Here is a 13,974-nt window from a genome sequence, read left to right on the forward strand (position 1 = left end):
GTTGTTAGCAGTTGTATTTTATTTCTAGTATAAATCCTGTTTATAACTGCTCAAAGCAAGGTCAGTTTGTTATCTTGAGTAACCGGTTCTGTAGTTTTTGGCGCTTTAAGCTCCATGAGCTCCAGGTGCCATAACATGCCATTATATCTGAGAGAAAGCAGACAACTCTACAGCTAATATCTCCAAAACTGGGAAAGCCACAGTGAAAAGACTCCGATTCCAGGGTGAACTGTCCCTTTAAGATTAAACCCTTGGCCCAGGTCCCTAAAACAAGTGTAAACGATTTGTCAAGGACTGATTGATGTTAATGGTGTCTCTGTTCTCATCAGTTAACATGACATTACTAATGGGACATTCTCTCAATTGTTGATGTCATCCATTATTTAAGATTTCAATAATGAATTCATATCTGCTCTTGTTGTTTTCGAAGCAGACAGTTCAAAAACAGACATCTGGTATATTTGTGCTAAAAGCAGCTCCATCCAGAAGTGTGTGAGCGCAAATGGAAACAGTTAAACAAATACATGCATTTATGATTTATAGCTGTCTCATTTGGGCTAATAGGCCTTTGTTCTGTGTGTGATTTCCCTCTGACTCAACGTGGATGATTTTAACTGTGCGTAATTATTCACACAAGTTGGATAGGGACACTGAAAAACCGTCTGTTGCTTTTTAGCATTTGTGGAATTTTCTGGAAGGTGTTTATTGGAGTCAATTTTGGAAAATGAGCAGCCGTCCTGACCTTTGATGGCAGGAACAGTAATGGCTGTCACCACTGTGGCGAAAGCCGTGATTGGTGTTGTGCTGTACAAAGAGCTCGGCTGTGCGTGCGCACGTGTGTGTCCCACTGTGTGTATAAGCACATGTCTGTGAGTAGTAATTATTGCGGTGCAATGCTCTGTATTTCATGGGTGCATTTAGTCATGAACTTTTCCAGAGGAAAATAAAACCAAAGTTATAGAATAAATCTGTAATATAATTATAATTTTATTGGTTTCTTTTTTTCCTTGTTCCAGTTCGGCCCTTCTAAATCAACAATCAGAGAAATTCAAAGTCTGAGAACCTTCATGAAACAGCAGGATTCTCTGATTAAAATGCCAAAAGACGATACTTTGCAGTATATTTGGGCCATAAGTACTTTTCCACACTCATACTTTCTCATAGATAGTCGCCATTAGTGAGTGATGTGTGTGTTCCTGTGTGTGCATATGTGTAGAGTGTGTCTGTAATGGGCTTTTTGACTTAGGAGACCCTGGAAGTGGTGGGTCATTAAAGTTTACATAAAAGCAGACTAAGTAGTAGACAGACAACCTCTCCTTCGATCTCTCTCTCTCTCCTTCTCAACACCACAGAGACGGAAAACAAACCACTGAAATGTCGATGGCAGGCGCGAGTGTGGGGATCCCGCTAGTGCAGAGCTCCACGCCGGCTAATGTCTTTAACGGGTATCGAGGATAGAGGTAAGAAGAATGGAGGATGAGGGAGTGAAAGAAGAGAATAAGAGGAAACAGAGAACCAGAGAGGAAAACAGAGAGGGGGTGAAAAAAGGGTAGCACAAGCGAGAAGGGGTCAGGAGTCTCAAATAGCAGGCAGTGGAGAGGCGAAGGTGTTGTGTATGTATGGGCTTTCCTCTCCAGGGGATCCCCCTCCATGACTAAGTAAAGCCAGGAGGAGGGAGACCCCATATTACCAAGTTCACCCCCCTCCCACCTCACCCCCCTGTCTACCTATCCCTTAACCCCTAAGGTGCTTAGGAGTACTCTCAGTGTTGAGACTCAATTCTGCGTGAGCTTTGTTTAAGCAGGGTTCAAGTATCAGTATTCTCCTGATTCAGGCAATGATTCAGTAGATTTCTAACCCTCTTGTCTCAATCACCTGGTGAGTTGACAAGTGAGATGTCATATGGAATTCCCATTTTCTTATAGGCCATCCCTAAAAATGCCAATTTCAGGGTTCTCATCCTTTTTAAGAAATCATCTAATTTACTGGTCTGCCTAGTATTGACACATTAAACCCCTAGTTTTATTCCTCCTTTTTTGATCATGCAGAGTATATATTAAGTGTAATTTTATTTTATTATTTTGGCATATTATTATTAATATATGTATTACAAATGATGGCTACACTTATCACTTCTAACTGTACAATAAGGTTTTCTAGCAATATATTGGAAAAGAAAGATTGCAATATTCAAGTGTCATGCTATTCTCTCATCTTTTAGTTGTATCCCAATCTAATATTGGTTGAGAAGGCTGAACTTGAACTTGTGCTATCAGCTATAGGATAGCTAGGTTTCCACAGATGAGCGAGGGGCTAAAATACAATTAAAATTTTCCAAGACAGCATAGATAATTTAAACAATATATGGTCATTTTAATCAATTTCTAGGTTTCCCATTACTGGAAAACTATCCTAAATGTCTAGTTTTTCCAAGACACGTGGGAATCCTTCAATTTTTTAATCACCCTACAACACTGAAATACATATGCAATGTATTTACTTTTTGGCTTTTTCTGTGGTATTGTTTAAGTATTCTTGATGTGGCTAAATGTATGTCTTGTGAGCCCATGCCAGTTGGACATGGTTGCATGACACAATAATACAAATTTAATCTGTTCATTCATTGGTGCATTCAATGAAGGTTATCTTCTATTATTAAGGGTATGTCTTGTCTATTTTATTTAACATTCACTCCCCTGATTAAAAGACTCCTGGTGACATTTGTCTAAAATGGGGGGAAAAACTGTTGATGGTTTTAGGGGTATCTTATGCAAAACCATCATAAAAGTGATAAAAGCAAAACCAACACAAATCATGAAATCTATGAATAATCAATGGATGGATACTATCAGAGATTTCTCCCTCCTCCTTCCTTTCTTGTTGCTCATCATCGTCATTAGCAGCAGCATCGTGTTTCACAGAGATATCACTGTGCCTGACCTTTGTTTTGATTTAGTGGATGCAATCAAGTAAATAATCATTCACTTGTAAACTTGATCAGGAGTGTTTTTACCATTGCTCCCTCCCACATAGAGAGGAAATGAACAGCCAAAAACTCCAGATAAAAAAAGGAAACAAATAGCCTTTTAACCATGAGTCAGTGACGCAGTGATGCAGCTGGTATCCGGTAGAATCGGGGGAAGAGGGAGCTGCAGTTGTGAAAGTAAGCGAGAGGGTTAAATGTCGAAAGAGAGGGAGTCAGGGAGGGAGAGACAGCAAGGAGAGAGGGAAAGTGAGAGAAAGAGACGTTGCACATGCCCTGGTTGTGATTCATTCCTTAACTTGTGGCGAGCACCAGTGAACAGGCAATGGAAACTTCAGCAAATGTAAATACGCTTTGGTTAAAAATATAGTGGCTTAATGCACACCACATGTGGCTTTCTGGCAGGGCCTGCTCTATTTTGACGGGAGGAGAGACTGAGGAAACGCAACAGAGGCAGAGAGGGAGAGATACATTTGAAAGAGATATTAAGAGGGGAAATTGAGAGGCAGTAAACATGGTGTGGTGACGGCAGCTTACCCTGGGCCTTCTCCACGAACACCACCTTGGAGTCAGGGAGGAAGTTGAGGCCACTCAGGAGCATCATTTTGCCTCCGGAGGCGGGGTAACTATCCACACTCTGCTTCTCCACCAAGGGAAGCTCCTGAGCTGAGCGCTGGGCTGTTGGAGGGAAACACACATGCATTTCAATACAGTGTGTGAGCCCACATAAACTCACAGCCTGATCTCCATGCACTCCAAGAAGCATGAGTCCGGCACAAAGCCAGTAAAACAGCAGTTCTTGGTTAAGAAAACAGGCTTATCAACTTTATTATGATGATTTCATGACCCCTAGCTAAGAGGTTTTCAGCCAACAGCTCTTTAAATGACATCGAAAATGGCGGACGACTGATCAAAACAATATTTTCATGATCAGATCCTTAGACAGTATTTTCCATCAAGAAGCCTTCAGCCAACCACCTGTCTCTGCTTTCTATAACTGTGGCCAGCACGTCTCCTTTAGCCTCTGGGATTTCACATTCACAGCCAGAGTCCCATGTATTTATTATCGCAAAAGTGTGCGTTTAATCTACAGTATTATCCCATTGTATAATTGTAGAATATGAACTCACTAAAGAAATCTGAAGTTCACTTAATAAACCTTCTCTGTAATGATGAACCAATTCGGATTAACATCCACTTTAGACCATAAACTATAATGCCAGCTCCGTCTCACCATCTAACTTTAATTGGCTTCCTTGGGTGCAAATAACATCACACCTATATACACAAATGAATGACAAAGAAACAGAGGTTCCTTTCAATGGGCTCATTCAACCGTGCCAAAACTAAGGCTGGCAAATGACCTTTGTGGTACCTGTGCTAATGGGGTAGTCTTACCACAATAACTTGTGCATTCAGTCATAAAATGTGAACTGAGATAGATAACACGTGTGTCTGGCATCATGTACAATGCATCTATTGCCTTGGCAAATTGCTTTGATCATATAAAGCTTATTGGCTGCAGAGGCACTGAATTTGCTCCAGCAGGTAATAAAATAGCAGCTCAGTTTATTGGCTTACAACAATAGATGCCACCTTTTGCTTAAATGGAAAGCCAAGAGAAAAGCCACGCCAGTTTGTGAGCTTATATCTGTGTGTTGGTGTGTGCGACTTACAGCATTCAATGGGGTTGGAAGAAGCCTGTAGGGACACTGTCCTGCCGTTGGGCTGGTTGATGTGCACTCGAAACACCAATCTCACACGTGTGTTTTTGCGTCCGATGTCTGTTTCTCCTTTGCGAAGCTCAATGTCTGAATTACGCAGCTTCAGGATCCCTGCACAATCAATTCTGGGAAGGGTGGGAGAGGGCAGAAGATGTCAACATATATTCAAGATCAAGGAATTTTTTTTTGCTTTCAAGGCAAACCTGTATGCTATTATAAAGCAGCTGTCATAGTAAAAGGAATGCATAGTGCAGGAATCAAATCTGCTTCCATTTCAACCATGGATGGATGGACAATGGACACTGGACCCAAAATTCAGCTTATTCAGTCCAGTGAGAGCTGCTCTGATTGGAAAGACACTTCTGCGTCTATGGGGTCCATACAGTAAGTGCACTAGAGACTTCCACCACCTGAGCCAGCTACTTCATGTTGAGCCCTCTGCTGACACGAATGTGAACAAAGAGATTTAATCATACGTCTCTCAGACTTTCTTTATATTTTACAAATGTTATTGGACCAATGTTTCAAATTTTGGTAGTAAAACAAGCCATTTCTGCTGGGTTAATGAAATTTATGAAAACTTATCCACTGATTTCACAACATAAGTCTATGGGAAAAAGTCTTTTTGGGCCTCATGGCATAAAGTGACGATCCGGGACTTGTTATTCCAATGTCCGGCCACAGGATGCTTCCTACAGAATATTTTTTAAAGAAAGCCCCAGTCATTGGACTGCAAAGGCGCAATATTTTGGTCCCGGATCTAGTGCTTCCAATACATCCATAGCAGATTTGATTATGGCTTTTTAAACTGAAACACTAAGCAGAGTGGCTGCACATTAGAGCAGTGAAGTCCCTGCTGGTGTTACAGATCATGCACTGGAAGTCCGCTGGAGTGTGACCGTGTCATTATTAATCCAGCATGTTATCAAAGACAGAGTTGGACATTAATGACTTCACATCACAGTTTTAAAGGGTCACGGTGGTCAAAGAATTAGCAGTTCTCTGGAGCAATCCACTGGAGTGAGCGCACCATGGCTTACCACCATCAAACACAGTCCCATCAGCTGCAGTCAGTATACACAAAGTCACTTTATTGCTATCTGAGTGCACCAAGCTTATCCAGTTCATTCACACCACTGAAGCTGAATATGTTTAGGGTTAAAACCTCTGTTAATCATTGCCACATGTAGCATTAGACTCTTTACTAAGCTGTCGGCCTTTATTTTTACAGTTTGGGAGGTAAAGGGGTGAATTTTCTTTCCCTTAGTGGAAAAAATGCATTCATTTTCAGACATGGCCTTTTATGAAATTAAATAAAACTAGTGTGGCTGGTAAAAAAGTGAGGGCATACGAATGGGACATGGTTTGGCATTTCAATTATTTTACATGGTAGGTTTTTTGGCGCTATTCCTGGAACATGGTAAATGTCAGGTTTTATATTAATCCATTTCTCCCCTTGACTTTAGTTTAAGACAATCTGAATAAATAATAAAAAAATAATAATATGCAATGCTCACTGCCCACTCCCTATCAGCCATGTGTGATAATATAAGTGTTGTGTGGTACTAATAATTTTAAAACAAAAACAGGATGAGTTTCCAGCATTGAAATGTGAGTACCCAAATAACATAGTATCTGTGGTGATAATAGTCGAAAACGTTTTCTAAGAATCACCTTACTGATTAGGTTACAGATAGCTATTTCTGATCATACTGTATGATATGAATTTGCAGAAGGGTATATATTACTTTAAATTAAGCTACCTTATGTGTAGGAGATTAATTTTCCTATAATAGAAAAGAAAGATGGATTGAAACTGTCTGCAAGTTTGATTGCAGTTCTCTACTGTCTGCATCCCACACAGCGAGCAAATGATTGCTGGCACGAGAGCAGAGATGGATGCCGTGTTATCAAGACGACTGTTAAACAGCTCAGTGGAAAGAGACAGTTAAAGGCTTTTCTTTGACCTTTTCAGATAGCCGGGGGAGAAAAAGAGAACTTTCACTCCTCTTCCTTTAGCGTGTGTGCTGACGACAAAGGGAAATAGAAACTTCCTTTTAAATATTTTTTTAATATCATTTTCATCCTAAGGGACACATTAAGTCAAATGGGTGAGGGGCGCCCCTAAATATGATACAGTATAAGGGATATTGTGGTATTGTTGGAAATGATATTGTAAGGCAGTACGAATGTTAAAATCATCCATGCTCAACTCAAAAAGGCCACTGTCCAATCAGGAAACTCTCATGTCCTATAAATATCTTCCCAATCTCCTGCATTTAAACAAACAGAAAAAATATGTCCTACCAGAAGAGAAATGCATTAAATCAATACTAATTTTTCTTTTACAAAAAAGTAAGTATTTTATAGTGTCAAGCGGAGAAGGACAAACTTGAAGTGCAGTAAGAGGTAACGGCCTTATGTAACCTGTGTTTGGATACAGCAGTTTTATCCATAACCCAGAGTTCTGGGCCCCAGTCCAAAAACATTCACTGCAGCCTAGTCTGAATGGAGCCCCAGGACGGGAGCTACTGCCTGGACACACTGCAGAGCACAGTCCCTTGGAATACTGCAAGTCCGGAGGAAGGACGAGAGAGGCCAAAGCTGATTTCCTTCAGCCTAGCAAACTCATGCTCATGTTTTTAAAGGTAAACTAAGGTTACCTTTATATAACTTCATGCAATTCTAACTACACTTTCACAAAGTAGAGTTGTAAATTTATGATTAACCTCCAAAAAACCTGGACTCAAAATGAGCAGAAATCATATCTAATTAGCTAGCTTGATAGCTAGCTCATCTAGTAGTAAACACTGACTTTAGCTAACATTATAGTGGCAAATTGAAGCAGGTAATGGCAAATTTTGGGTTAGCATAACCTTTAAGTGCTTTGGAAATAGCTCACAATACCCCTGTTTGTAAGCTGAAGTGGATAGGAATAAAACACAAGTGCTACTATATAATACAGCTTACAATAGGCTAAAAATAGAAGTTTTCAGACGTTTCCTCTTGTTAGTGTTATAGACTCTCACTGTTGTCTATCAGTTTTGGCCTTTTTCCCAAAAGACTATCACATTTCACAGCAGGAAAAACACAATGATAGCATGTCATGACTTACTATCACAATTAAATGTAACGTCCAATCATAGTGTTATTCCCAACACCTGTGTTTTTCCTACTATGACAAGTAAAAATCTGAGCTACGAAAAAGGCCAATATATATTTGAATATTACTAATATGTGTGTGTTGAAGACTTAAATCATACTCCAAGAGTAATTTGTGCACTTTCTATCCATTTCTACATTCTAAATGACATAATTATTGCTTAATGGCGTCCGCAATAGCTAATTATTTTCTTCATAAGGGCAAGTTTTCATTGCAGGTTGCTAGGCTGTGAGTAATTGTAAGCATCCCAAAATCTGGATCATAAATTTGGGGTGCAGTTATCTGTTAGTTCGTTAGTGGTTTTCTAATATGTTCACTTTTTAAATTTTTTTACACATGGTATGTTTAGTTGTAAAACTATGAAGTGAGTGCGGTTGCTGCAGTGTAACTGTTTCAAGGCATACTGTTGTAACAAAAAAATAAATTAACATACTGTATGCATTTGCTTATCTACAGTACAGAAAAAACACCCATAATTTTAACCGGAAGAAATAAAAATAATAATATTGATAATAACTGTCTAAGACTGATGTGTTTTGTTTGCATGCAATTTATTGTACTAAAGTATATATGTTTTGAGATGAATACCTTGAATTTCTGTAACTCTGAACACAGTGAATGGCTTGTGATTAATTGGCCTGTTGTTTAATTCCAGACTGATGTTTGCACATGTGTTCTTATTTAATGTGTTTTATTGTTTTGTCTGGTCTTGATGCAGCAATTTCCCTTTTTCCAAGACATGTTTCTCCCACGGGGTACAATAAAATAGCTTTAACATAAAATTTCTCGTAAATATTAGCCATCCAACTGGATGAGCATGGCTCTAGTCTAGTTGTTACGTTATAAGATATTATTTGTGAGGTCCACTAGACTTAAGAGCTTCTGGTTGGACATTTATTATACAAAAAAACAGCCCATAGCGCTTGGAGTCCCTGAACACATTGGCTAGAATTCAGTCACCCATGAACTCAGTATTTCGACACAGAGTAGGCCTACTTATTTCACTTCCTTAAAAGTCATGCATCTCATGGGGTGAAAGCACTGATCTCAGTTTTTAAGGTTTATTCCAAAGTGTGTGCTGCAAAGCACCTTTCATCAGGCATTCTGTTTGTAGAGCTTAAGCAAAGAGGAAGGTGCTGAGAGAAAGAAGAGTGTGTGTTTTTGTGGGTGTATTTTAAAGTAGGGGTTACCAGTGAAAAGTGTGGAAAGGAAAAGATTGATAGGCGACTTGTGAGGACCACTCACATGGCTCTCATGTTGTTTTCAGGCAGCAGAGGGATCTCCAGAACTTTGGTGTTGGATTGCATGACTTCATGGCTGGCGGTTGAGACGGTTTTGCCAGTGATGCGGTGAACCTGGTAGAAGGCATGTGGTCGCAGGAGGCGGTCGTCTGCGGTCCCTATGAACAGCTGCAGGGTGAGCGGCTCGCTTTCCATGTAGCCATAAAGCTGGCGGGAGAACAAAGGGACCCAGGTGAGAGGCAACATCAGGTTTTAAGACCCCCATCTCAGGCAACCCCTCATTTAGGAAATAGAAATTGAATGCACATCAGCTACTGATAGTTAAAGGGGCCTTTAATGATAGCTTTGCCATGGTAGAGGGGCTGCGAAAATAAGCCCCTATTCTTTGTTTGTTTTTTGGTTGGGTTGGAGACCCTTTTCAGTGGTCTTTGCTGCTCTTTTTTGAGCTACTTCTACATTCCTTTAGGGTAGGGTAAATAAAATGGATGTCTCTCAGTCTGTCTGGGTTAAAGATCGTCTCGCTGCAGAGACATGGAGGCTGATGGAGAGGCTGGCTTCCCATCACTTCACTGTTCATTAAAATCTCACTGCTTCTATTAAAAAAGTGCCTACAGTGAGACAAGCAGTCAAAAGTCACTCAGTGAAAGGTGACCTTACAGAGACAAAATAAAAACCAGGGCTTTCATTTCAAAGTAAGGTGCTCACACTGTTTAAAGTTTAAATTCAATGAAACTAATGATTGGGATAATACCAATATTCCTTTATAAATATGAGTTTCAGCTACAGGATTGAATGAAAATTGAGATATTGACAAAATGTACTTTAATATCAGTGAGCACTGTGTCCAGATATACGTCTTTCTATGACAAATATCAACATACATTTAGACTGGAATATTTTTTTCTATATGGAGAAGTTGCAAATTCAGCAAACTTCACACCTAAATATAATAACATGAAAACACTTCGTGGAGCTTGGCATGCAGACAGGATCCAGCCCCCTTTACCTTTGGGCAGTTATGAACATGCATTATGATTTCCATTAAAGCTCAGAGACTTGTGTCCCACTGTGATGAAAGAGACTCCTGTATCAGAACCACCACTTCAAACAACTACCACTTCCTCTTGAAGGGCTCCATTAGCTGCTACTGCACAAGTAATAAAAAGATCAAATCTTTTAAAAAAGAGAAGAAAAGCTCCATAGCCATGCATAGTTTAAAGAAGTACTGTTGACTTTTGGGGTCAACGGCTCTTCAAATATAAACTGTAACTGCCAATTTGCATTCAGCCTCCTTGGATGGTTTTCTGACAGTGTCTAAAGTAACACTATGTGATGATTTACCCAAGTGTGTAATGGCTCAAATATATGAACGCACAGGCAGGACTGCAAATTCCAAAGTGTGGTGAAGGACAACTGATACTTTGTGAGTGATTTCTGACCAGAATAATTTACCAACCAAATGTGGATTTCTGGTGAAACTGAGTGTTACACTGCAGACCTCCCAGGTTATGCTTGCTCCTTTCAGTGCAAAGTGGTCATAATGGCCATATGGGCGGATGTTAGTGTGGAAATCTCTCCAAAGCTAAGCCCTTAGTGTTCTGAAGGCCAGACAGTGGGCCTGGGCCACCTTTTTTATTTCAGAGGCCGCAGCAGACTGAATACTGCACTCTGAAATCTTAGGAATCTATTTGGTACCAACCATTGCATGATATCTTATTTGGAAATAACACTCCAAAGTAGGGCTGTATTTTTGGGAGGGAAAAACTGACATGGCCCTTTTCCAAAGGGTCTCCTGACCTCTGACCTCAAGATATCTGAATGAAAATGGGTTCCATCGGTACCCACAAGTCTCCCCTTTGAAGACATCCCCATTTTATACTCATCCCATGCAGTTTTGGGCATTCAGAGGATGCTTGTATGGTATATTGACCATGAGAAGGTTTCTCTGTAGTTTCCTGAACAGAACCACTTGCCATTACCATTACCAAAACATGTAGAAACCTGCAAAATATCAAAAGTATTTGACGCAAAAAATACCCCAATGTGGACTTTTTATATAGTGTTCCTTAAGGTCTTGCTGTCTTAATGTGGGATTTTGGGGGGATTTTTGACCCCTGTCCCCCACCCCTACCCCTTTAAAAGAGGGGGCAGAACATTAAAGGAAGAAAAACTGTCAGAAAACTGCAGAATCATCTGGTCCAAACCTAAAGAAAACCAAGAGGAGTAACTTCTCATTGAGTTGACCTCCGTGGACCCACCCAGGTGGCTACTTGACCGCATGTGACATTTACTGTGAGGGATCACTAACTGTAGACCAGGGCTCGCCAAGCCGTGGCCATCTGAAAAATCCCACAAATTGGTCAATTACCCCAGTGCATCGCTTCAGACCAATTTTCTTTGAGCTCCATCCGAGTGAAAACAGTGGTACCATCGAAATGGAATAAAAGACCCTTGTTGTTTATCTAAGACACTGAGTCATATAACAAAATGCAGACCACATGTAACCTATGACATAATCTGATTAATGGGTTTATAATCACCTGTGTGAGGGCGGTCAGAGACGGGGGTGTGAGGGTCGGCTGCTGGAGGACGGGAGAGCTACATCATTAGTAATCTGTGGAAATTAGCGCTGCGCTGTCATGGACACCTAATGTCTTTGGTCTGAGAACAAATTTGTCTGGATACTGTATTCAGCGTTGTCTGGCCTGATAATAAACTTGAAGATTAAAAGCCTTTGGTCTGTACTTGATGACAGGTCTTTTGGATTTGGGACAAGGCACAGGATGTGTCCTTTTTCTTCCAAGTCGAACAATTTTCAGTATTAATTATGTTGAATAAAAATAGAATATAACAAGTCACTGGAGTAGAGCGTATATCCATATGTCTCAATAATCTCAGCACCAGTGGTTAGCTTTTCTTTGATTCAGATATCAAGGAAGTGCAAAGGGAGTGGTAAAGCTAAGGCTGTCATTCATCTCCAGTTCCAACCGTCCTATTTTTCTCTTCTGCTCCACATAGTGTCTCTAGCAGCTGTCTTGACCTGTGAGCTAGTCACACATGCTAGTCATCAGTGAGTTAGGCCGAGGTCAGGAGCTTCTTGAAGTCTTGGCATCCCAAGGGACCACTTCATCTATGCGGTGATCTCACCGGCAGACCCCGCTCTTCTTGTTATATTTTACTTATGGTGTCACCAGAGGTAATTATCCATAGCCACACATGCTACCAGTTACTTGTGTATTGACTCGTGAGAGAGCGCTATGGTGAAGCATGAGGGACAAATCTGAAACTCTGGAGCGTTAAATTGCATGACGTTCCCTTATGATTTAATAAAACGCAGGCAGCCGCGCTACAAAGCCGTGTCGTCTGTCACTTTTGCCTTGCTAGACTTCTTTGGATTTCTCTGTGACCTCCAACCATTACCTCAGCTGCCACGTGGCTGTGAGGAGGCCCACAAGAGAGGCAGAAGGCAGGGGGTTGGGGGGTTGGGGGGGGGGTCTTTATGCCTTCACTCGTCTTGCGGTAGCGCACGAGGACGGTGGCGTCCACACTCAAATCCGTCGTGACCTCATGGAGTAGAGGAAGTGATTAATGAGGTCAGGTAGTCCTCTTGGTGACGCTGGTCTTCCCAGAAGCAAAGGAAGGCGGTCTAGTCCCCCCTGGGCGACCTCCCCCGATTCCTTTACCATATGTGCTCCTCTGACCCTCTTCCTAAGACCCCCCCTGCTTCTTCTGCTCCCTCGAATGCACACAACGCAAAACTTGCTTCTTTATTTTATTCTCAAAAGGCGAATTAGATGGGAAAAAAGTCAAAATAGGGTCGTAAACTTTAAGTGTGGGCCGACGACAGTCTTTACACACCTGTGACCTCAGCTTTGTATTTGTGTTTAATGCTGCCTGTGAGGTTGGGCTAATTTTGACCAGATGAGCTTTTTTAGCCGTAACTGCAGCCTATCTGGCACATGCACTGTATATTTATTTTGAGATAATCTAAACTGAATTTAAATCCAGGCTTGATTTGCAGCTGTTTCAGGGTGCCAACTTCTGCCACTGTCAGCTAGATCCCTTTACACCTCCCACCGCAAGCCGCTGCTGCACGAGCCATTTCTGATAGCTGAGGCTCAAGTAAAACATTGTGGATATGGCAGCTGATGCATTAATTGTGTAATTGTGTGCAGCTGTATTGTCTGGGTCAGTTGTGATGATGTGGAGGGGTGTCAAAAAGCTAAAAAGGGAGAGGAGGCTGAATCCCATCCACTTTCCACAATTCATCTCCCAGTTCCTTTGGACCATTACAGATTTATCATCTGTATCAAGAGTTTCAGCCCTTGGGATACGGCCCGCAGATTTTTTGGGGGGGATAAATAACTGTGGGTGTGTTTAAAAAAAATGTATTCAGTTTATTTCAGCTGCCCAGTTCTGATTCAAGCATAGCGTATTTTGGTCAAAATTTATTTTTTAATTTATTTTTTTTAAGTAGAAAAGTGGATTTTAAATTCAACTCAAAAACAAATAAATGTACAAATTAAGAAAAAATAAAATAAATGATTGAATGCATACATTTAAATAAATCATAATAGAAAATACGTCAAAATAAACAAGATAAACTATTTTGTAATGTTACTTACTGACTTTGGAAAAGTAAAAAAAAAAAGTTCTGGGGGTGGGGGGTATTCATGAATTTTAAATGCAAGTTAAATGAAAAACACATGAAAATAAATGTCAAATATTTGACAAATTAAAAAAAAACTGTCACTGTAAAACCGCTGATTTATAGCACAAGACAAAATGATAGAAGTATTTCAAAACAGAATGTGGCAAAAATAATAATTTCTAATCTCCTTTTCACAATTGTTGGCAGCCAAA

At 40.5% G+C, this 13,974-nt stretch overlaps 1 protein-coding gene across 1 annotated transcript in view; it reads right to left on the minus strand.

The window, feature by feature from the left end:
• LOC131976564 (nuclear factor of activated T-cells, cytoplasmic 1-like) overlaps positions 1–13,974 on the minus strand; it is a 69,236-nt gene that overhangs the window by 41,009 nt on the left and 14,253 nt on the right. The window contains exons 4-6 of the mRNA XM_059339660.1: positions 9,116–9,318; positions 4,660–4,832; positions 3,521–3,661 (exon numbers count right to left, since the gene is read on the minus strand). Coding sequence (XP_059195643.1) covers positions 3,521–3,661; positions 4,660–4,832; positions 9,116–9,318 — 517 coding nt within the window. The remainder of the gene's footprint in view (positions 1–3,520; positions 3,662–4,659; positions 4,833–9,115; positions 9,319–13,974) is intronic.

This window comes from Centropristis striata, chromosome 8, assembly GCF_030273125.1.
Source record: "Centropristis striata isolate RG_2023a ecotype Rhode Island chromosome 8, C.striata_1.0, whole genome shotgun sequence".
In the NCBI taxonomy this organism is placed as follows: domain Eukaryota; kingdom Metazoa; phylum Chordata; class Actinopteri; order Perciformes; family Serranidae; genus Centropristis; species Centropristis striata.